Source organism: Betta splendens, chromosome 2 (assembly GCF_900634795.4).
Source record: "Betta splendens chromosome 2, fBetSpl5.4, whole genome shotgun sequence".
NCBI lineage: Eukaryota > Metazoa > Chordata > Actinopteri > Anabantiformes > Osphronemidae > Betta > Betta splendens.
The window spans coordinates 17,147,151-17,172,082 of NC_040882.2; the positions used below are offsets into that span (position 1 = coordinate 17,147,151).

Below are 24,932 nucleotides of genomic sequence, written 5' to 3' on the forward strand. Positions count from 1 at the left end.
TGCGTGGCCTTATTTGTATAATGCTAATTAGTGAACTGGGGAGCGTTTACGTTTTCATTTTTAGAAAGTCATCCGCATCGTATGAATTATAAAACGATGTGCATCGCCTTTAGGTAGACAGGTATTGTAGGCCTTTCTAAAATTACTTCAATACCCAATAGACCCTGTGAACAGCGGAAACTAGTAAGTCCCGACCGCAGCGAATGTGTCAGAATGATGCCTCTCTAAGCTGGTTTATTATAATTGATAATAATAATATTATAATTTCTTCATGTTTTGGCCGTTGAAAGATCCTGAGGGAAAGGAAAAAGGGGGCAGAGCTGTGGCGATGCTGACGTGAGAGAGAGAGAAAGAGAGAGAGAGAGAGAGAGGCAGACAGAGGAATGCGCTGCTAATGAGAATGCGATGTCAAGTCAGAGTAAATACAACATTACCGGAAGTAAAGCCTGTTTAGTGTTACTCTGTCAAGCTATGAAAATATTTTTTAATGCTCAACTACAGATATTTTTACACTTAGAATCACATTGTTTGCTTTAGGTTTAGTGAACTTTAATTGTTTCATTTCTGGAAACAACATTTATTGTTAGGACACAGTACTACTTTTACTTGGACCCCTCCTCATCATAAGAAACGTTACACATTTTATAAAATAGATTAATGTCTTTAAATGTAGAATTATTTAAAAAGTGTGGATTTTATTTAGTATTTACTATTTATTACCCGAGTTATTAGGGGTTTAAGGGGTTTACGAGGTTAAATGTTACGTCAGCGTAGGCAATTCTGTGGCTTGGATCTTACGTTGAAGAGTCTGACCGGAAGTGCGCTGTGCCATTGCTTCTGGCTTGCTGCTTTAGAGTAGAGTAGAAGACGCACGGTCGCTGAGGAGCGTTGCGAGGAGAGGAGAAAAAGCGGTGAAATGGTGTAAAAGCTGAGCGGCCGCGAGCCGAGTCAGGGGACAAACGAGGAGGGACGACGCGGAAGGATTTTTGCTCTTTGAAGTCAGTGACCTCCCGCTTTTTGATGCTGTCCTCACGGGGGTTTGAGCCCATAACGGACTTACTGGTCGGCTGAACCATGCAGAGGCTGCTGCTCCTGAGTTCGGTGCTGACTTTTCAAACTGGTGAGTCTGCATTTCTCCCCACGTACGACGCGCACGGCTCACTTCTAACGCCGCGACTCCAGTCCGAGCGTAGCCTCGTGTCGGTGTCTGTGCGTGCGTGTGTGTGTGCGCGCGCGCGCGGCTGTTGAGCATTGGAAAACGATCAAGCCGTATAATATGATTTCATAGCACATGAACCGCAGCAATAGATCACCTTAGGCGTGTGTGCGCGTGCAGCTGCGCGTGGAGGAGGGGGGGGGGGGGGGGTGTAGAGGGCGCGCGCGCGTGTGTGGCTGCGTGTCCGCACCGCAGCGAGGGGTATGTATTCACACTTTTTTTTTTTTTTTTAATAATCATCATTGCGCGCCTCTGTACGCGTGCACACGCGGGAGGTAGTATCCGCGAGTGTGTGCGTGCGCGCCTCCAACTTGACCGTGAGGGCTGCGCGCGCTCGCGCTCCCGTCGGCCCAAATGACCTTTTGCATACGACAAACCCGGGGCCGTTATTCAGACGGGCCGCGTTGAGTCGCTGAGGACGTGACGGGAATGACAGTGATTGAGCGGCGCTGCTCTACATGCCGCCGGCACTGCTCACTGCTATGGCATCTGAATGGCCTGTCAGTCAGCGACACCACTGCCACCGGCCCCGGAGTGGTCCTGCAGTGAAAGGCGGCCTGTCCAGCCCCACACACACACACACACACACACACACACACACACCTGTCCCGGTGTCCTTCCTGTGTACCTGACACAGCGCGGCCTCTCCGGCGCCGTCCCGCGTGCGGCGGCAGCGCCCGTGCCTCCGGCCCCCCGGCGTACCTGCGGGGTGCCAGGTAGGCTGCTGGCTTATGATAATCACAGCTGTGGCGGAGTTGCTAGGAGACAAGGAGGCTGGAGCTGGAGGAGGGGAGGATCGGGTGTGATTTCGGAGCTACCTGTTTGATTGAGGCGTATGTGCGTGTCATCGTGGATGTGCGCGGGCACAGACACCCTCCTCCCTCCTCCCTCCCCCTCACGTCCACCGCGGCTGACCCACGGGCAGCGCGCGCGGCTCACGCCGAACGTCCTCGCAGGTAGGGGGCGTGTTCAGGGAAGGTATAGAAAAGGATGATGTCACCATGTCTGCCGGGCTTTGTGTCGCTCAGCCTGGCTCGACGCGCTCGGCACCCAGCTTCAGTGCGCGTGCGGGTGTTGGGGGGGACGGGGGGGGGTGATTCGCACGAGCACCGAGCAGCCCACGCGTGACACAACCTGGCAACCGTCGCATCACACCAGCACACAGCCCTGCCTGATCGCTCCATCACGAGCCCTTGTTGCTGTCACCCCCCCCCCCACACACACACACCCTCGGTCCACGCGTCGCCGGACGCCGCTCCATTGTCTGCCGCCGCACCGTTTACAGCTGTGGATGCCATCATCGCCGCGCGCCGGACTCTCAGACACAAAGACGCGCGCGCGTACCGCTGGCTAACCTCGCTGTACGCGCGGCTGTGTCGTCCTGGAAGACTTAAAATGGTGCCACGGCGCACGCTAAAGGTCCCCAACGTCGCTTCAGGGGAGGGCTTTTTTTAGGCACTCGACTGTGAGATTAGCACGATTCCAGAGACACCTCAAAGCAGATAACACCGTAGCGGGAGCAGTAGACGCTTATCTCTTTATTAGAGCAGTAAAACAGTATTTCATGGTCTGCAATTTACACACATGTAATTGCCTGCTAGCGCTAATGAATCCACGGGTATTAGTCGAGCGGCTAATTAAAGCCTCGGTGAATCCGAACGGGTTTCTCCCCCGACTCTGCCTCTGCTAGCGACTGAGCTGGACTGATTGATCCAGTGTCCTGGCCTTGTGTCCACACACCGACTCGGTACCAAGTCCCCGGCAACTAAGCGGCGCCATTAGCGCGGCGGTTAAGTGTTACTGTGTGATCAATCACTGCGAGCACGCTCCCTTAACTCCCTAACGAGTCGCGGGGCCTCGAGGCTGCAGCACTGCGCCTCCGGCCCAGGCGCTGGTCTGAAACGCTGACTCGGACAAAGGCTGCAGCGCAGGTGTACCATTTGTCAGCCGCCGTCCTTTTGTTCAGGCCGAGGCCGCTGCCGCTGCCGTGTGAGGCGCACGGCCGAGCGAGTGAGACCTCAGACGGATTCCCGGGGCCCCGCAAAGGTAAATATTCAGATGTTGGGAGAGTCGGACACATTCAGGGAGAACGAAGGGTTCCTCGGTGGTGGTTTGATCGAGGGAGCGGTGGTTCTGCCGCAATATTTGCGACGTTAATGGCTCAAAGTGGGCTGTAACAGTTCAAATAAAGATGAAGAATTAGAAAAAGCCTCGTAAAGATTCCAGTTCAGCACTAAGGCGCCCTGCTAAATCTGCTGATTTACAACATTTCATGCGTCGGTGCCAGAAACAATCGGTGACATTTTGATCTAAATAAATTCCAACGAGTTCTCTCTCTGTGGTTCACTGGGGGATCACAAGGCGAGTGATGCGTTTCATGTTCCCTCGGCAAACCGAGGAAGTAGCGGGACGGTTCGCCCGAGCTGATCTCCGCGTCACACGGCGCTCCGGAGAAACCCAAGCGCCAGCGTTGGTTGCGAAAGGACGGGGACTCAGTGGGATGTAATAAAACTGCACTCGGGAGAACTTACTTCTGCTGAGATAATAGCTACATGAGATAAAACACCAGCAGCCGTAGCTTCCGCCGCCGCCGCCGCCGCTGTGGTAGAAAAAGAACCCAGCCGCCTAGAAAACTTCTGTCAGGATCCTTCGACGGGGGACGGTTTGATGCCTCACAAAGGGAAGCCGCACGTAGCCAGGCAGAAGGTCTGTTTTTAATTCCAGGCCCGGGCGAGCGAGGCACGTCTGCGGAGCGTCCTACCGTTGATACAAGAATTTGGGTCATGCTTTTTTACGGGATCTGAATGAAGCCTATTTACCGAAAAGCATCTCTAATTGACATCAGCCAATGAAAGCAATCAGTGAACCAGCTGTAAAGCTCAATCTGGGAAGGGAGCCCGCAACGTTATAATGTACATCCGTGCCTGTTGTTCTCCACTGGGTTCCATTCAGTCGACAGATTCTTGGCATTAACGTCCCAGCGGGTGTTTCTCTATGTGTGACACGCTGATTGCTTCTCTTAGTTGATATGTTTCTTTTAAGGGCTTTCCTCCGGACACGGGTGTCCTGTAATACTTCATGACACCGTGCTTAACAGAGGAACGCGTGCGTGGTTCTAATCGTGCGAATGCCTCGCAGGGTGCAGAAGTATTAAGTTGGAAAATTTAATATTAAACTCGTGGTCAGACAAGAATTCAGTCCAAAGTGCACACGTTCGCTTCGAGCATCCTTGAACGTTCCTCAAGTGAAGCCCCAGGATTCAAAGGCCCCATAAACTGATTGTGTTTGACGGGCCGGGGGCATTCAAGTTATAAAAAGCAAAATGAAAAAAGAAAACATGCCCTTAAAAATGTTTCTTTATGCATAGTCCCCCGAGCAAGAGAGGAACACTTTATCACATCTGACTGAATCTATTGGCCTTGTTTTCCCAAAACGCACGACCACATTCTGCAGCGAAGACCAAGTCGGGGCGGTGGAGGTAGAGTTGGAGCAGGAGGGAGGGAGAGCGGAGAAGAAAAGGGGAGTTTGGGGGGGGAAGGGGAGGGGGGCACGAGGAGAGTGGACGGGAGGACAAAGGAAGGGGAGCCTCGCAGGCAGGTGGGTGCAGCCCGATCGAGGCCGATTAAACTTTTGTTGTTTTGTTTTAGAGGTGCTGAGGTGGAGTGTTGCAGCGTGGGAGGGGGCAGGGGGGAGGCTTGCGCCGGGTGAAAAGGAAAGCCAGCGAGGGGACGAGCACGAGGGAGGAGTCGTCGGGAGGCCGGCGGCGGAGAGAAAGGCGCTATTACTCAGGCCTGACTGCTCCCTCAGTGCGGACGGACGGCAGAGCTGCTTATTCGCACAGAATATGGCCGAGGTCGGTTCAGAGGCCTCGGCCGGCGTCCGAGTCGCCGGCCGAGCCCCCTGCCTGTCCCCCGCCTGCCCCTCGTCCTCCCCCCCGCCCCCCTTCCTGCCCCGTCCCCGCCGAGGTTAACTGGCATTAATCGCTGTTGCTCTTAACTTCCTTTTTCGCTTCTTTGACTCTCTCGATTTGTTTCTGCTTAGCAAAGTTCATTCCTCTCCGCTCTGTCCCCTCCTGGACTCTCTTTTTTTTCATCCCCCAACCCCCCCTTCAAACCCCCAACCCCCACCCCCAACCATTACTTCTCCGTCTCTTTCCATATACCCCTCTTGCTCTCTAATAACTTCCAGATGTGGTTCTTGCATTCCTCTGGTCGGTGGAGAGGGGAAAGAGAAGAGAAGAGCGCAGGAGGGGGAGGCGAGGGGTGGTATGAGTCGGGGAGGGGGGGGAGGGGACAGGAGGCAAAGCACATGAATTAAAACAGGGAGCACATGATGAGGCAGAGGAGCTCGTGCGCCGTAGCGCACACAGACGCACACAGACGCACACAGACGCACACAGACGCACACAGGCCGGTGGAGCGAGACTGGGTGGGGGGGCGTGCATTTCAGGGGGAGGTGGGCGATGTCGGTCCTGTAACCTCAAAAGTTTTGGGACATTCTCCTCCTTCTCCTCTTCCTCCTCATGTGGCCCGCGCCACCCCCCCCCCCCTCCTCCCGTACGCCCCCCCCCCCCCCCTCCGCAGGAATGTGTCTGACGCTGATGATGTCACTTCATTTCTCCGCTCGCCCAGTTTCTGCTCCTCAGCAGGGACACGGCCGAGAGAGGGAGGCATGGAGGCAGCGAGACAGAGATTTGATTTGCTCCATCCGTCTTCCCTTTGCGATAACAACATTAGGGTCAGCCGTCTAAGTAAATCGGCTACCACAGCGCCGCAGTGCTGCCATCCCCTCGCCCTCCGATAGAACAGCCTGCAGGCTGAATTGTTGTGGTCTGCAGATAATGAGCGAGCGATCTCTTTATAGTAATAATCATCAATGGCCTTGAAGTCCACTCATTAAAACAATGTTGTGTGTTTGCTCAAAGACCGCTGCTGACAACTTAAAGCTGCGCGCTCTCGGCTAAACTTACCTTAATCCAGTTTACCCGTGCTCTTAGATTCAGATTGGTCTTAATCTGATTTACTTTATAACAGGTCATCTCTAGGAGGTTGATGGAAGATGCTTCACGTGTGGACTGTGGGTGTTATAACAGCCTCCATTCCTCGGGGACACTCTCTCTGGATAGTTCCTTTCCGCTGATGTTAGGCGATGAGGCCCGGTTCAGCCTGTGTTCTCTGTTATCCTTGAAATCTTGGGAGAGGGGCTCGATAGGTCGAGACTCTGTCTGCATCAAATCGCTAAAAGCCATTTCGTGACACGATTTGTCAGTTTCCTCCAAAGTGTTACTCTATGCCGTAGAATTAAGGTTCGCTTTAACTGGCATTAATGGAGCTTGTTAAATGATGAAAAGCCACAACCAGGTTTGTGGATGGATGCGATTGCCCATAAACTACAGCTTCTCCTGACAGGGACTTGGAAAGGTAGAAATAATTCCTCTTCTAAACCGATCTGCTTCATATTTGCTGCCCGTGTGTTTTTGTGACACTTTGTGTCGGCTTTGCAGTTTAACAGCCTGCGGTTCCATGTTTGCAGAGGGGCCTCGTCTCCGAAGCGTCAGCGTGGGGATATTGTTGAGGGGCTCTGCATGAATATTAGTTCGCTCTAGGAGGTCAAGGCCCGAGCTTTTATTGGATGGTGTGAGACAGATGACATTGCAAGGGGCTACAGTACACACCAATAAAACGAGATTGCACAGCATCGAATTAAAACAGACCTTGGAGGAGGTGATTTATTGACGCGATGCTACTGTAAAATAGTCTTGCTGGATTCTGTGCCGCGGCGGACCGAGCCGAAGGCCGTGACAGCTGATGTTTACGTGCTAAATCACGTGGCGGCTCTAGGAATGGGTTGCTGCCCGAAAATCGATGGGGAACCACTGCTGTGAATTATTGATTCATTATGATATCGATTGTGCCGGTTGAATTCAGCGACAGCCCCTCTCGCTACGAGCCTCATGGCCCGCTGCTGCAGACTAGCAGCGCGGCGTGTATGTATCCCCTTGTTCCAGCTTATCCAGAGGACGGCTATTGTTAGTCCTGGTCACCCTTGGTTACCGCAGAGTATTCTTTGTTGGCGCTCGGCATGTTGGCGACACAAAGGCTCGTGGATTACCAGCGGCTTTCCAGCGCTGCGGCGTATTCGCGTAGCCCTAACGTGTCGGATGCTTCGTCCCCGACTCATCATAGTACCCACTACTGGTCCGGGGGTTGCCATGGCCACTGCGTCTATCATTGTGTCAGTGGTCCTCACTGGCTGTAGCCATGGCAACGACGTCTGTAGCACAGGTTCGGTACAAATAAAGCTCCTCTAATGTGAAATGCGTGTACGAGTGGAGCCCCAGAGAGCGGAAGGGTGTCGCACACATGCACACCCTGCCAGCGCTGGCACACTGCGCGTGCAGAGAATTGGCGCGACCACGTGCCCCCGCGCGCACATGGTCGCAGCAGAATGGACCGGCGAAGCGGAGCGCTAATTTTCCTCCCGCTATTTCCAAATAAACCTGTTTCCACGGCAACCGTTTTGATAGTAACAGAGAGGCAGGGCTGATGGCGAGAAGGAGATGCAGATATGGAGAGGAAAGCCCGGGAAGGAGGAGGGGAGAGGGCAGAGTTTGTGGAGGAGATGCCTGCCAGACAAAGGGAAGTGAATGGGGAGTGAGAAGGGGACGAGGCCACAAAGGAGAGGGAGAAAGGAAAGGTCGCTGACTGCTAGTAAGGGGGAGGACGCCAACGTAAGATGACAGGGGAAGGGAACGAGCAGGCAGACAATGCGGCAAACAAAGGAGGGAGCCTCGGAGTCGTCCTCCCCTCTGCCCTAATCTTCCCTTTGCTCCGTCCCCACCTCCAGGAGTCACCTTTGTGTTTGACTGACACGGTCTCAGCGCGCTCGCTGGGTCGCCTCCTTTCACTCCCCGCTCCGTGTCTCTCGCTCGTTCCTACAGCGCCGTCACCATGGCGACGGATTATTATGGCCGTCCTGCCAGGCGGCCATGTTGTCGAGACGAGACGGGCACAGGTGGTAGAGTTCCCACAGACCGATCGATGAGCTACATGCATGCGCATCGAGGCGTCACAGGGGAGATCGTCGCACTTTTATTCCTCTCACTGTCAATGACGGACATCAAACTGTTACAATTAACCATGTTTTGAATAAGTTTCCTGAATTAGGAGGAGCTTCTGAAGAATAAACCACTGTAGCTGTCTAGACAGACCATAGTGATGGACGGACAGCTAGGTATATGTACAGCCTCATACTGTACAGCACCCAGCGAGGCGGTGAGTCACTGCAGCGTGACTCTAAGGCTGCAACTTTGTCCCGAAACAATGATGTCATCCCTCCCCATCACACATCCCAGCTCCGTGTCTGTGAACCTCGCCGTCTCTTTGTTCTCCTATTCCTGCATCTCATTTTCAGGCAGCGCCCCCCCTCTTTAACACCGACACATCGGCCACACGCGGCGGTGATATGGAATTAGGCTGATAACAAAATCAATTTGGTGCGGCTCCGACTAACTAACAGAGAGCAGGGCGGGGGGGGCGGAGAAGAAAAGGAATAATGAGGGACCGCTGCGGCTGCTGGACTATTAATTGGATAGGTGGAGGGAGGATGAGGTCATTGAAAAATGTTTTTTTTTTTTTCCTGAAAAGTGGGTGTAGCGCGCACGAGGGAGGGTTTCATCAGACCCACAGATGCACGGAACGCGTGCGCTCGCAGACATGCGCTCGTACAAAAAAACTTTTTTTTTCGGGCAGTAACTTCTACACGTCAGCTGTTGCTATGGTGACGCAAGCCTGTGATCCAGCCGACGCGCGGGATTGGCTGGAGAGGAGCGAAGGAGAGGAAGGCAGACGGACTTTGTTGGAGGGGTACAAGGAGGGGTACAAGGAGGAGGCCGAGCACAGGGATAATTACGTTGATGCATAACAATCCATACAAATGACATTTTATTCAACAGCGTCTGATTTCATTAGCGCGGATGCCACCAGTGAACCTTTCCCCGGTCCCCGTCCTGCATGGCGCGGCTGCCAGCCCAGTCCCGCGTCCTGTACTGAAGGGCGAGGCACGCCTGTGTCCAAATGCTAAAAAGCAAGCGCTGACATTTACCGCCGAACAGTGGGGCGCGTGGCACATTAACAAACGCAAGCGCGCCAGGCTAAAAATAGCCACAAACATCTCCGCACGCTCGTGCTCTCATTGACGGTTCATTACCTTGCTACCGAAACCCCGCCGCGCGGCGCGAGAGGTGCTGCGGGGCTCAGCGGCTGCGGCGGCCCGCGCTGCGGCGGCGCGTGGCCGTGCGTTGGGCGAGTCGCCCGGCGCGTGCTCCCCTTTGGCTCCGCGTCAGGCTGAGGTGGCGCCCGCTAATCCTAATTCCCCCCCAAACTTTGACGGGGCTGTGCTTAATCCCGGTCTACGCCGAGATCCGCTGGTGGAGATGGAGATGCTCCGCTGCTCCGGTCCCGGTCCGGTGCGTAATCCGCGCTCAGGAAACCTCCTCTATGTGTCAATTATATGTTTGAGGTCTAGAGGAGCCGTGTTTGTGTGTGTTTACAGGAAATGGTTAGCCCATGCGGTGGCGTTTCGGCCGCGCGCGCCGCCCGCTTGGGTCTCGAGCGCGCGTGGTGGCGGCCACGGCTCCCTGCGACCGTGGTCCCCGTGTGGACGGGGCGATTTGGAGTCTCCCGCGGTATCTTGGGGATCAGTGACTCAAGGAAATCAGGACACACTCTAAATTTGTCACTGCAGCATAACCCACATAATGAAAGAATACGTGCGCTCTCCTGTCTTGCAGAGATTTCCTTCTTTGGACGCACACACACACACACACACACACACACACACACACACACACACACACACACAGGCTCCAGCAGATACACTCATGTTGACAAGTGTTAACTGGGTAATATGGAAATCAGAAGGCGACGAGCACATGTTTAAATGAGTCAGTGTTTTCGGTCCTCAGCTTTTGCATGGGTGTTTTCTTTGCAGATCGTGTAGCCTCCGCGCAGGAGTATTCAGTTCGGATTATGTTTGCGGTTTACTGAGGCGGCGGAGGGAATACCTCCAGCTACCGTGTCTGAGGTGGTGCAGGAGAGGATTTGCTTGCCCTCGGGCTACTGTTGAGGTTGCGGGGTAGCGTAAACCCAGCTAAACTCCTGCTACGCCCGTCTATGTCTGGGAGAAGGCTTTTCACGCGTTTTAAGATTGTGTAAATCCACACTGTATGTTCTGCTAATTAGATTTAGACAAGTGCATAAATCAGGGCTCGTTCAGGAAAAGAAGGGGAAAAAAACCAAACTGCCTGGAACTACCTTGTGTTCACGGTGGTAAAAATCAAAATCAAAACACGTCTTGCCTTTACGCACTATCTCTAAATCTTAAGAAAATAAGCATGCTGGATAAACAACCTGGTTTAGTTACTCTGGACCGTAAAGTATTTTACACATGACCTCGTTGACCCTTTTTACCAAAAAATCAGGGCTAGCAACCTGCTGGTGAGGTGTGTAACTGGAGACCCCGGGGTTAAATAAACAGGAACCACTTCAAAGTCAGGAGAGCTATTTCAACTTGATGCTAATGTGATTCAGGACTTGGTCAGTGTTTCAATAAGCAACAGTTTGCAGCATGTGCTCCAGATCTGGCCCACATGCCGCATGGATTGGTGCCACTTGGGCGGTCCCTTCCTGCGGCCACATCTGGGCCACAACATGGCCAGATGTCAGCCAGGATCCCACCAAAGGCACCACATCTTTGCCAAGGGCAGTAAACTTTACGTTTGGTGTGTTTGGCATTTCACATGTGGGCGCCTTCCTTCCACAGGGCTGCATCTGTGCCTCTGGGGTTAAAGGATGCCACGCCGTATGCCGCGTACACTGTGTAACAGGATTCAACAAATCCAATGGCCGACGTTGGTGAAACGTTAGTCATCCAAAGCACATCCAAACACTGTTCATGTCCAAGTTTGTATATTTGAGAATGCACTGATCGTCAGAAAGGGCAGCAGCTGACCTGAGTTCAGTCAAATCCCTTTTCATCTAGTTTGAAGTCTTAAGTGTTTCATAGCATTAAATATGCATGATGAAATGAGCAACAATGAAATTTCACGATCAGGGGAAACTTACTTGTTTATAATTTATTGAGTATTATTATTTATTGAGAACTCCAGCCCACTTCAAACCGACAATGCGAGCGCAGAGGGAAGTCGGTTTTACATTTCCGTGACGCGACCGAAGGGCGTATGATTTTAACCATACCGAACCCAAACGTCATCACAGTCAGAACCGCCACATGAAACCAACCAGAATCCTAAATTGCTGCATCAGGAACACGTCTCGTTCACCTCGCTCTGACTGCAGCCAGCTAAGAGTCATATAACTCTGCGCTGATGCGGTTTCTGGCCGATGAAAACGCGCATTCTTGTGGCGCGTTTTCACGGCGGACTCAGAACCTTCGCAGCACATTCGACTCGGTCTCGCCTCCTGACTCCTCGGAGCCAGTTGCTGCTCCGTCGTATCTTTGTTTATTGTATTTTAATAACCCCGTTAACTTCCACATCCCTCGGGGAGCAAATAAAGAGCTTTTTCTTTGTTTCAGTGATGAATTATTCTACTGTAGGTACACATGCTGCCGAGCTCCATCCGATTCCCCTGATTCACGACGCACGCCTCCTTTATCTCCAGAATATTAATGCGCTGCACTGTCATAAGCCATTGTTGTGATTGGTACGGGAATCTTTTCGCATGACCGGCCTCTGTTTGCATCACGAGGTGTGTTGTAACTCTGCAAATCACACCACGTCTGACACGATAAGGGCAGAGTGCACGTACATATGAATGGGGGGGGGCTGTGAAGGGTTGTGGACCGGGGGTCATGGCGGGGAGGCTGAAGGTGAGGCGCGAAAGCATATGGCGGAACCTGAGAGATGGGGACCTTCAGTAAAGTGCTGCAGGGCTCTGGGAGAGAGGTGTGAGGGAATGAGAGGGGGAGTGTAAGGAAAAGAGAAGGGGAAAAACAAGTGATGGAAAAAAAAGTGCAAAGGACAAGTGAGAAGCAGAGATGGAAATGGCAGGAGGTGAAGAAAAGGGGGTGAGGGAGGAGGAATGCGAGAGAAAAGAGAGATGGGCGAACGGGGAATGAAAATGAGCGAGAGGGAGAGAGAGAGAGCTGGAGGGCTGATATTTAATGTGATAAATGAGTTGTGACAGTCCTCCTCTAACCCCCTTCCAACCAGCGAGGAGGAACACAGAAATAGAAAGCATTATGGGTAACTGGACGTATACACTGTGTGTGTGTGTGTGTGTGTGTGTGTGTGTGTGTGTGTGTGTGTGTGTGTGTGTGTGTGTGTGTGTGTGTGTGTGTGTGTGTGTGTGTGTGTGGGCAGTAAAGAGGCCCTTCCATACAGTGGAGAAGGAGGCAGAGTCCAATCAGAGGGACGTTCAGGATTCCGGATGTGCAAAGAGGCCGGTCCGGAGCGAAGCTTAGCAATTTGGGTAAAGGACACAACATTATACGGAGGGAGAGTAATGGCGGGGGGGGGGGGCGCTGGCTTAATGATCCACTGGATGGAATTCCTGGGATTAACGAGTGGGAGAGCGAGACGGGAAGGAGCCCCCTTCGTCGTCCGGCCGTCGCGTCTTCGAGGCTCCAACCTGTCGCCGCAGCGCGTGAAACGGCGGCAGAGGTGCCGGTTCGACGCCGGCCCAGCGACGGTGGCGGCCGGAGGAAAAGGCTGCACACACAATGGCAGCCACTGTAGCTCTGTCTGGGGAGTGGAAGCCTGGGAGATGACTCATAGGGAGGAACGGAGAAAGCGGAGCGGGACGAGAGGGAGGGACGCAGAGTTTTGAGGGAATCACAAAGTCAGCAGCGAGAAGAAAGCCTTCCCTGCGTCAGCGCTGGCGGCCCGCGTTCCTCTTCACCCTCCGCTAACTCCGTCCTGATCTCAGTTGTGGCTCCACTAGGCCGTCAGAGGCGGAGATGGTGGCGAAGGAATTCACCGTGAAACCACAGATACAGCAATAATCCATACCTGTGGTCGGGGGGGGTTGAGTGTGTAAACGGTGGAGGGAGAGGCCAAGGTCTCCCCTAATCAACATCTGTATCCCTCTCTCTCTCTCTCTCCCTCCAGTGTGGACGGCGAGGTTCTCTCAGGAGCCAGCAGACCAGTCGGTGGTGCGGGGCCAGAGGGTGATCCTGTCCTGCGTTGTCTTCAACTACTCCGGCATCGTTCAGTGGACCAAGGATGGGCTGGCGCTGGGCATCGGAGAGGACCTGCAGGGTGAGACCCCCCCCCCCCCCTCTCTCTCTTCCCTGAGCGTTCCTCCTTGAGTTTAGGCAAAGTTTCATGCAGGACTTTAACACTGTAGGACCTACACTGTGGCTGAGGCCCGACAGTTGTTGTAAATAAGAGGGACGAAATGTCAGATTTCAGCTTTGAAGGTGATCTTGACATACACAAGCACCACAACTGTGATCACACGCGCACACACACACACACTTTTATTGCCTGGCTGACACTGACAATACACTGCACAGGACACACTTCATCTGTGATGAGGTGTTCAGGGACAGTACGTACTGTAGCGAAGGCCATTAGTGTAGTGAGGCGGTCAGGGACGTCACAGAGCGTGGGTCATCCGTGTTCCAGCAGCCTTCGGTGGCGGAGGTCTGTGAAAACCATGCAAAAACTACAACAGCAAGAACAACAATGTGCAACGAGTCACTGCTGGTGTGTTTTCATCCACTATTGCCGCGTGGAGCTGTCCTCCTCCACGTCACCCACGGCTGCGTTACTGCCGGATGACACTGAGCGTCTGCAGCCGCGGTGGCTAACGTGCGCTGACAAAGCGTATACGCCGGTGATTGCGTCAGTAAGTCTGCGCCAGCCGAGCGCTTTTTGCCCGACGCACGTGAGGAGCTGCCGTCACGCCTCTGACGGGCAGCTCCGCCGCCGCAGACCGGGGCGTTTATTTAGGCTGATGTTAAACGCACGTCAGCACAATGAAGTTTCCGGTTTGATTTGTGGACTCACCCCGTCGTCCGTCTGTCAGCGGCAGTAATTTGAGCAACGGATGCGTCCCACGGTTTGGTTGCAGCCTTTCTGCATTGGCCCCACGGAGGATGTGCAATTACGGCCCCGAACGGACGGGCGCGCGCGCCGGCTGATTGGTCCGGAGGCGGCTGCGTCACGTGTCATGCGGACGCCGTGGAAATGCTCTTTTTAGTTCAAACATGCACGTTTCCTTTTGCCCGTCCTCCCCTTTCTCTTTCTCGCCCCCCCTCGTCTTTATTTAACTTTCCTTTCTCTCTCTCAGCTCCATCTCGTTCGACACTGAGTTCCTGCTCTTCTGCTGCTCTCTGTCCTCGGCTGCACCTTTTCCATTCTCTCCGCCTCTCCCTCCCTTTTTTAATCGTATTGTTACAGTAATGGTCCAGCGCTTCGAGCCAAAGCTTTTAAATAAAAAAACATGTGAATGAACGCTGGGCGCTTCGCGCACACGGACGCTCTCAGTGGGCGTGTTCTGTGTATATGAGGCCCCGTCTCTCCTCTCTCTCCTCCTCGGTCTCTGGGCTTCTCGTGCGCCTTTTTATTTTTTTCTCACTCTCGGCATTTCACATGCAAACGCATGCATATGTGAGGCGCACGCACGCCGGAGCAAGGGCGCGGAAGGTTAGCGGAGCGGCGGAGCGCGACGCGGTGGGAAGCGGCCACGGAGGCGTTCGCCGTCCTGTGAAACATCGCTGTCATGAAGCGTTCATCTTCAGGGAGAGAGAGGGGGAGAGAGAGAGCGTGCGCGCCACCTAACGGCGAGCGCGTGCGGCCGCGACACGGCTGGGCGCTGTGCAGATGGGGGAAGGGAGCGGGAGGACGGGAGAGGCCGCGTCGCCTGTGGGTGACCATGAACGCGTCGAGCAGCGCGTGGACGCGTGTGTGTTCGGTCAAGCGTCGGGGTTTAGCGCGTCGCGCGGCCGCGGCTCTGGTGCCGCTGCAGACTTTCAGTTTTTATTATGCACGCGACAGATTGGGGGAGTTCTTTATGAGCGTGAGCTACTCATCGCTCACGTAAACCACATCAATATTTGAGTCGCGTAACGTTGGCGTTATTTGTATTCAAACTTAAAAATCTTAAATAATTGAGCCGGGTTTGAGTGGTCTGTAAATACAAGCTGCATCTGAAGAATGTGTCAGCTGTCTGTGTGTTTGTCTCATATTGTTCTAACCTGAAGGACTCTGATATTAAGCTCATGAGTGATGGAAGTGCTGTGTTGGCTCCCTGCAGCTTGGCCCAGGTACCGCGTGCTGCGCGTGCAGGAGCTGGGTCAGTACAACCTGGAGATCCTGTCGGCCGACCTGTCCGACGACTCCCTGTACGAGTGCCAGGCCCCCGACGCCGCCCTGAGGTCCCGCAGGGCCAAGCTCACCGTCCTCAGTACGTTCACGCGCCGCACGTCTGTAAGTCCGCGCGTTGCTATGTGCAGTGTTCTCACGCCGGGCTCTGCTGCGGTCCAGTCCCCCCAGACGACCCGGTGATCGACGGCGGCCCGGAGGTGCTGCTGAACGCGGGCGAGTCCTACAACCTGAGCTGCGTGTCCCGGGGGGCCAAGCCGCCCTCCATGATAGAGTGGCTGAAAGACGGTCTGCCGGTGGACGGGGCCTTCAGCGCCACCGTGAGTGTGCAACACACGCACACACAGGGACACACGCACGCACGCACGCACACACACACGCACACAAATAGACACACACACGCACACATACACACATACAGAGACACACGCACACACACACACACAAGCTTTCACTTACACACACACAAGCACACATGCACGCACACACACACGCACGCACACACACACGCACACACACACAAAGAGACACACACGCACACACACACACAAGCTTTCAGTCACACACGCACAAGCACACACACACGCAGACACACACACATACAGAGACACACAGACACACACACACAAGCTTTCACTTACACACACACAAGCTTTCACTTACACACACACAAGCACACATGCACGCACACACACACACACGCACGCACGCACACACACACGCACACATACACGCACACACACACAAATAGACACACACACACACACACACACACATACAGAGACACACAGACACACCCACACAAGCTTTCACTTACACACACACAAGCACACAGGCACGCACACACACACGCACGCACACACACACGCACTCATACACACATAAAAAGACACACACGCACACACACACACAAGCTTTCACTCACACACACACGCACACACACACAGGCTTTCAGTCACACACGCACAAGCACACACACACGCAGACACACACACAAGCTTTCAGTCACACACGCACAAGCACACACACACGCAGACACACACACAAGCTTTCAGTCACACACGCACGCTGACCCCCCGCTGTGACCGTCACCAGGAGGTCCTCGCCGACAGGAAGCGAGTGACCACGCGGAGCTACCTGCCCGTCCATCCGGTGGACGCCGACACGGGCCGGAACTACAGCTGCGTGACCACCAACCTGGCGGTGCCCACCGGCAAGATCACCACGGTCACGCTCAACGTCCACCGTGAGCGGCTCCGCCCTCTTCTTATCACGCTATGAATCTTTTTATTTTTTTTAGCTTTATGTGATTTCCACTTCATTCCTGTTCCAGATCCACCGACAGTGACCTTATCCATTGAGCCTCGCTCTGTCCTGGAGGGGGAAAGAGTAACATTCACCTGCCAGGCTCACGCCAACCCGCCTATTATGGGCTACAGGTCGGCCTCCACATGCACCATTCATACAGGGACGGGAGCGGGTTTTTACTGCTTACTTCCTGTTTTTACTGCTTACTTCTTGGTTTTACTGCTTACTCCCTGATTTTTACTGCTCACTTTCTGGTTTTATTGCTTACTTTCTGGTTTTACGGCTTACTTCCTGGTCTTAGGGCTTACTTCTTGGTTTTGCTGCTTACTTTCTGGTTTTAACTGCATACTTCCTAGTTTTTACTGCTTACTTCCTGGTTTTTACTGCTTACTTCCTGGTTTTTACTACTTACGTCCTGGTTTTTACTGCTTACTTCCTGTTTTTACTGCTTACTTCTTGGTTTTACTGATTACTTCCTGGTTTTTACTGCTTACTTTCTGGTTTTACTGCTTACTCCCTGATTTTTACTGCTTACTTTCTGGTTTTATTGCTTACTTCCTGGTTTTACGGCTTACTTCCTGGTCTTAGGGCTTACTTCCTGGTTTTGCTGCTTACTTCCTGGTTTTTATGGCTTACTTCCTGGTTTGTCCTAGGTGGGCCAAGGGGGGGGTGGTGTTGCAGGGCGCCAGGGAGAGCGTCTTCACCACCAAGGCCGACCACTCCTTCTTCACGGAGCCGGTCTCCTGTCTGGTTTTCAACGCCGTGGGCAAGACCAACGTCAGCATCCTGGTGGATGTTCACTGTGAGTGGCCCCGGCGCTCGTCCCGCCGCGTTCGGTCGCCCTTGGGCCCACATCCGTCTTTATTTCTTTGTCTCCAGTCGGTCCGATCCTGTTGGTGGAGCCGCAGCCGAAGACGGTGGACGTGGACTCCGACGTCAGCCTCAACTGTAAATGGGCCGGAAACCCTCCGCTCACGCTCACCTGGTTCAAAAAGGGTTCCAACATGGTACGGAGCTTCTCCAGCTTCTTTGTTGTGTTATATATTTAGCCATAATTTGAGCAGGGCTAATTTTCCGATGGATGTGGTTGCTAGGCAACTGCAAACCTCTGATGGGTTAAAAGCAGATGTGCAAGTTTGCATTGTTGGCCCAATAGGATCAGATTAGTACAGTAGCACACATAGAGTCAAATAATATTATCCAGTGTAATGTACAAGTAAGGGGGCAGCGGCGAACCAGCATCGCTTCTCCACACGTGGGCTTTTATTTTGTTATCTCCTGCCGCCGTTCAGCAGATCAGCCCTGTTTGTATTCATGTTACTTTTTTCACTCGCCCACAGGTTCTGAGCAACAGCAACCAGCTGTATCTGAAGTCGGTGAGCCAGGCGGACGCTGGCCAGTACGTCTGCAAGGCCATCGTCCCGCGGATCGGAGTAGGAGAGACCGAGGTCACGCTTACGGTCAACGGTCAGAAAGCAGCCGCGCACTCTTTATGCATCGGTAGATTTCGGTGACAATCGTTCCTCTCACTTATTCGCCTCTCTCATTTTGCCAAGCGCAGGTCCTCCCATCATCTCCAGTGATCCAGTCCAGTATGCGGCGAGAGGGGAGCGCGGGGAGGTGAAGTGCTACATAGCCAGCACGCCTCCTCCAGATAAGATCGTGAGTGAAACGACCCACAGCAAAGAACATCACACGTTCAGCTCAGCCTCCGTTTTTGAACCACGGGCCTCGTTTTGCTGACACCAGACATCTATTTGTATGCGACTGTTACTGTACCTCCTTGTCCCTGCACAGTAAATGCTTTCAGGCGCTGTCCCCTTTTCCGTCTGAGCGGTGACTCACCCCTAAACTCTCCCAGAATGTTCCTCCATGCCGTCACGTAAACAAGCCAACACTGAGCCACTCCGCTTTTAGCTCCTGCGTCAGAAATCATCTCGGGCGCTTTTTTCCGCTCGTCTGTATCGCGGGGACGCGGTAGTAGTGGCTCCCCGCCCGTGTTTCTTTGTGACTGATCCGTCCTGACTCGCGGCCGTGCCACTAATGCAAGTGGCGGCGCTCGGGACAGAAAAAGATTTATAAAATATAAAGGAAGGAACAGTTGTCCCAGTAAACGCCACAGCCAGGAGATTCTCCGGCTCTGGAATAAGCGGGCAGATTATGGGAACATGTGGCCTCATGCATAATGAACGCACCTTAGTTCAGTGCTCCAATGCTGAATAATACAGCCGCTTTTAGTGGCTTTAAAGTTGAAGAATATGCAATATTTTCGCCGCTCCATCACCCCGTCGTCATGCAGCGTCCGCTCGAGCCCAGATTCACTATAGGTTGGGGTCAGATGAGCAGCAAATGTCAGCCACACCTGGGATCAAGGAGTAAAGTATTTAGCAAGAAATTTAAGTTTAACTAAAAACATAAACACACATATGATGAAATAATAATAATAATAAAACAATTTTGTTCAGTCCAATAAAAGTTATGTGTACTTTCATAAATAACAGTTACCATTTATGGTATTATTCATGGTATTATTTATTATGACAGTTACCACCGTGTCCCTTTGTTTGTGTTTGTGCGTGTGTGTGTGTGCACAGGTGTGGGCGTGGAAGGAGAACGTGTGGGAGAAGGAGAAGGGAACGCTGCTGGAGCGCTACACCGTGGAGCAGAGCAAGCCGTCGGCCGAGGGCGGCGGCGTCCTCTCCACCCTCACCATCAACAACGTGATGGAGTCGGACTTCCTGTCCACCTACAACTGCACCGCCTGGAACGCGTTCGGCCCCGGCACCATGATCATCTCGCTGGAGGAGATCGGTGTGTCCGCGTTGTGTTGGTTTCATGATGAAATCCTGCAGATGCTGTTTTACTCACTCTCTCTTTCTCTCTCTCTCTCTCGCGCCCTCGTATCAGAGGAGGTCCCGGTGGGAATAATCGCTGGCGGGACGGTGGGCTCCACCATCCTCTTGTTCATATTCCTGCTGGTCCTCGTTCTCATCTTCTATCGGCAGCGCAAAGGCAGTGAGTCGCGCTCTCCACACGCTTCACACGCACAACTCGAAGCCAGATGCAAGCGGTGCAGACGTTTTCACCTTCTTCTGTTTGTCTTTGTATCCGGCACTTCCTCGGCTCCACGCCGACACGGCTTCCTCCTGAACCCGCTCCTCCGGCTTGTGAAAGCACGCGGGCCGAGGCGTGTGTGTCCAGCTGCATTCAACCTCTGGGTATTTTGCTTTCAGGTCGGCGCGGGGTCACGCTGGGCAAGCCCGACATCAAGGTGGAGACCATAAACAAGGAGACCCACAGCTTGGAGGAGGACTCCGGCAGCGTGTCCACAGCTTCTCGCATGGTCAAGGCCATGTACTCGGTGAGACACTGTTTACACAGCCTGTAGCTGTAGGAAAAAGCTCACAATGAACCAGTAACCTCTCCCCATTCGTCACCTTTTGACTAAAAACGATGCTTTCCTCTGTAATTGGTCCTCCTTAACCCTTTTAACTCCATTTTCTCTTCTCCTGTCGCACTGTTGCCTCCTTCCCTCTTCCGTTTTGTTATGACACCTTCTCTCCTTTTTTTTTTGTTTTGTTTTGTTTTGTTTCGTTCTGTTGTTTGATGGTTTAGTTTCTCCCCTCTGTGTCCTTCTCTCCCTCCAATCAGCCCTTTAAAGATGACATAGAGCTCAAGTCTGACCTCCGCAGTGACACCCTGGACACCCGCCAGGAGTATGACCTGAAGGTGAGATCACATAGATGCCAGAAGCAGCCATTTTTAACAAGCGACAAACACCAATATGGTGTGATATGCTTCATATATCATCTAAATGCATAGAGCTAGAATCCAAATATAAAAAAAACATATCAAGATGAGAAACTGTGGAGCCTGAGGTCTCGCAGAGTTCATTTTGGAGCAAGGTTCCGTTCTATTAATACCTCAAAGGGCTGCAAATATCCGCATCATCGCTGACACAGTGACTCTGAGTGATGACTTTAATCCAGGGATGTACAGCGTCGTCACCCGCTGATGAGAGGATCTGCCCGGCGCAGAGAACAGAACCCGACGGATTGCACAATAAGATTCCTGCACTTAAGCAAACCCTCGTTCATAAATACATGCTACCAAACGGGTTCATTGATTCGTTGCGGCATCTCGAAGGCGCCGCCATCATAAACACAATCACTCACCCGCTAATGTAGGAAAAACAAGTGGGGATTTTTTTCATTTTAAGTGTCTTAGGTTTTCGCAGCTATTGCATTTCGGGTGTGTTCTCTGAAAGCTGAAGTTCAACTTGATTGGAAAACATTTTCAAAAATCTGTGTGAGACCCTCTAGAGGGCACACGTGTGCAAACTGTAGGAGGAATGAAAGCAGGGGTTGTGTTTTACTGTGGGCTAAATGTGTCCGGCATCTTATATCAGGAAACTAGCAAATGACTGACAGGCTACATGTCAATTCAAACTATTAATCGTATACTGGAGACTTGACTTCATTTACAGCTTGTTATTCTGACATGTCCGGGAAAATATGCTAGCCACGATTTCCTGGTTAACCAGTTGAAGGCCGACTAACGCAGTTGAAGCTATTAGAGGAATTAAGCTGGAGTCTTCGATTGAGTTTCAGATGTGGTTAAATGTGACTCACAGCTGCAGCATCAATTTGCAGAGATGATGAAGAACAAAGCAAATACAACTTCACTGCCCATGTGATCTGAATTAAACCTGCCTCCGCTACAGCGACCAACAGTTTAAATTTACAGCAGAAGTCGTTTGCGTTGCAGTCAGGCTTTGTTTCCTCATTCCATCACTGTCAGTCCAACTGTGTAGCAACTAGTTTCTCAGATTACTCACGTAGAAGATATTTAAGATTAACATTTCTTTTAAGAAAAAGGAACAAAGAACGTCCGGGTGCATTCTGCTCATTCAGCTGGCATGAATCATTTATTGCTTTTGACACTGCGAGGCTGGTCTGAGGTGATGGAACGCATCTTCCCGCGCAAATCTGCCAAAATGTTCTGCTGAATCTTCCCCCCCCATGAATATTTTGTGAGGGCAAACACACCAGCCCTCTAGCTGGAGCGCTGCCTCGGATCACTTTGAAGACACGCAGACATGAATCCACCCCAGGAGGTGGTTAGATCACCCCGACAGCAGCCTCAGCCAGACTCTGTTCTCCTCCCCGCGCCACCTGGAGGAGCCAAGCAGCCAAACAACGTTGGGTGGAGGAGAAGGCGAGTGTGCGCTCAGCGGGGGGTGCAGTGAGCGGAGAGAGCAGCTTCCCTCCACCCAACAACCTGGCATCCTGATCTCCACCACACTACAATAGTGAGACACCTACACAGTCAAAGTCATGTGACCAGATCGTGGCATCCTGTGTAATATCTTATTCAAGCAATAAAGTCTATAGAGTGGAATCACAATGTCTTTTGAGCTCAGGATACATTATGTGTGGCTTGTGTTCTCTGTGTCTGTGTTCAGGACCCCACCAACGGCTACTACAACGTGAGAGCCTCCACCCACGACGAGGGCCGCCCCGCCTCCCGCTCCACCATCCACTACTCCGACTACCGCTCCCCCGCGGGGACGCCGGGCGGGGCCGCGTCCATCAGCAGCAGCGCCGGCGGCTCCGGGGCCACGGCCAGCGGAGGGGCCCCCGGCCCCCCCGGGCCCCTCACGTCCCCCGGGCGCCCCCAGGCCTGCTACGACCCGCGGCCCCCCTCCAGACTGTCCCACATCAGCTACGCCCAGTTCAACACCTTCACGCGCGGAGGCCAGAGCCAGCAGCCCCCCGCCAACCCCGCCCCGGCCGCCGCCGACTTCCCCGGCGACTGCAGCCTCCTGGACTCCACCTCCCAACTGGCCTACGACAACTACGGATACCCCTCGCATTACCAGACCTACCGCATGGGCTTCGCCCCGTCCAGCTTGGCCCCGCTGGAGGCCGGCCCGTCTTACGAGATGTACGGGGTGGGGTCCGGGGTGGGGGGCCCCGGGGTCGCAGTTGGCCCCGGGGGCCCAGCGCCCTCGGCATCAGAGACCGGACTTGGGAAGTACGGCAGCTCCACTCGCTTCTCCTACACCTCGCAACACTCTGACTACTCCCACAGCCGACACACACAGAGGATGCAGACTCACGTGTGAGACAGCGACGCGCCGCCACCTCGCCGCCTTGGCCGAGCACGAGGGAGCATCTCATAAATAGCGTCGCACATCCAATAGGAACGCACCCGACCGCAGATTCACACGCGCGGGCACGTCGCGCCCTGCAGAAAACACAGGAAAAAAAAAAACACACAACACACACACACACACACATGCACAGAGGGACGAGACCATGCCCACGAGACGGGGAGGAGGAACGCATGGAGGAGAGGGGGCGAGTGGATGAAGAAGCGAGGGAAATTCCACAGGAGTTTGGACTCCCTCGCTCCCGACGTGTTTGTATATACGAGCTCTGAAAGAGCGGACGGCGCAAGTCACAATCAAGACCGGGGCAGCGAGAGAGAGCCGGAGAGTGAAATGTCACTGCTCTTTGGAGCCTACAGCTTTCGCTATGAACTGAACTTTGTAAATGGGAGCGAGGACGTCTCAAGGCGAACTGAGTACACGCTAAACGCGGATCAGAGGAAACCTCAACAAGTGGAAGTCATTTCTGGCCCCCATTGATTTAGTATTTTTTTGCTGGTTGTCTTTTTCAGCGATCATAAAGCACATATATATAGTATCCCAGCATGCCCTTCTGTACAGTTGTCCATGCCATCATTCCTGTTAAGGCAGCGTGCGGTGGGGTGGGGGTGGGGGGTTATGGGGGGTTGAATGGGGTCCTCATCATTTTGCACTGCATTTACAGTATTCACGCTTTGACGTCCCATATCTATATGTGTCCAACGTCTTCTCTTTATTTGCACACCTGACTAGAGCTTTGTACTCTATTTTTTAACATTACAAAATTATTTTTGTCAATGTAAAACATGTAACGTGTATGTATGGACCAAACGTTTGAACGCGAGTGCACATAGCTTGGGTGTTTGCCTGAGTGAGATCCACTGAGAGGGAGAGAGGCGAGAGTTGTGCCAAGTGCGGAGCCTGAATCCAGGACGCGTGTCACAGCGGGGGGTGGGGGGGTATCAGTGTATAAACGAAACCTAGTGCCAAGTGTTTATGTTGTTCTTCACCTTAGATCATGTATATGCAGTAGAAGCTCCTTCTATTGGCGACTGTTGCTTTACAAACCGGGCTCGAGGCCTTGAGTCATTCCCAGACGTTTTCACAGGCTGGAGCCTTTTTCCTCCGAGCCCCTAACTACAAGCCTGGTGCAGACAGCGAGAGAAAAACACAGATGTTGGGTTTAGAACTGAGTGGCCTTATAGGGGAACATGTCGTACATTTCCATTTTGAATCATTCCTCATCGTCTGTCTGCCAACGTGGCCAGAGGAGAATGTGTATGAAGAGGTTCAATGAAGGCTTGTCCACAATATTGACATGTAGTAGTGTACCGAGTGAGTGAGCGTGTGGGCGTGCGAGTGTGCAAGAGAGTGAGAGAGAGAGAGTGTGTGGGCGATGGCGTGCACATTGATTTGTATAGTGTGTTTGTGTGAATGACTGTGCGTGCCAGGCGTACTGTAAACACGCAGGGCTCGACTCCAGTGTGCGTGTGCATGTCGGTGTGTAATCACTGTGTGCGTGTGCTGCTGCGTGTGTGGGTATGCGTGCGTTTCACTAAATGTCCATATCATTTCTCTCACAATCCTGTTACAGTACTTTTATACCTCTGGTAGGACTGTATCCTGTATTATTGTGTCTTTGAATTTAGAAAACTCCAATGTTTATCTTATTGTACTGTTCTTCGTAGCAGAGAAAACTGTTCAAAAGATGTACAACAAACATTATCGAACTCATTTTTTTTATTTCATTATCTTCAATATTTTTTAAAAATGGTATGTAATTATTTTTCCACAGTATTACATAAATAAAAGCACTGTTTTTTATAAAATACTTGTTGTGTATGTGAAATCATTCATGGTTTTGAAGCAAGTGTTTTCTCATATGCTGATTCCCTATGGTGCAGGTA

At 52.8% G+C, this 24,932-nt stretch overlaps 1 protein-coding gene across 5 annotated transcripts; it reads left to right on the plus strand.

The window, feature by feature from the left end:
- The first annotated feature begins 829 nt into the window (after positions 1-829).
- On the plus strand, positions 830-24,856 carry kirrel1a (kirre like nephrin family adhesion molecule 1a). 5 transcript variants are annotated; one of them, XM_055505213.1, is made up of 15 exons: positions 830-1,120; positions 13,347-13,496; positions 15,499-15,648; positions 15,729-15,886; positions 16,662-16,812; positions 16,900-17,005; positions 17,528-17,676; positions 17,754-17,881; positions 18,215-18,341; positions 18,436-18,536; positions 19,469-19,685; positions 19,782-19,886; positions 20,108-20,235; positions 20,526-20,603; positions 22,339-24,856. In XM_055505213.1, exons 1-15 carry the CDS (start codon positions 1,075-1,077, stop codon positions 22,999-23,001), a joined length of 2,457 nt encoding a protein of 818 aa, XP_055361188.1. In that variant the 5' UTR covers positions 830-1,074; the 3' UTR covers positions 23,002-24,856. The 5 variants fall into 5 exon arrangements, with proteins under 5 accessions (XP_055361188.1, XP_055361189.1, XP_028988567.1 ...); XM_029132734.2 differs by having other exon boundaries at positions 831-1,120; positions 19,782-19,889; XM_029132729.2 differs by having other exon boundaries at positions 831-1,120; positions 20,490-20,603.
- Positions 24,857-24,932: the final 76 nt, after the last annotated feature.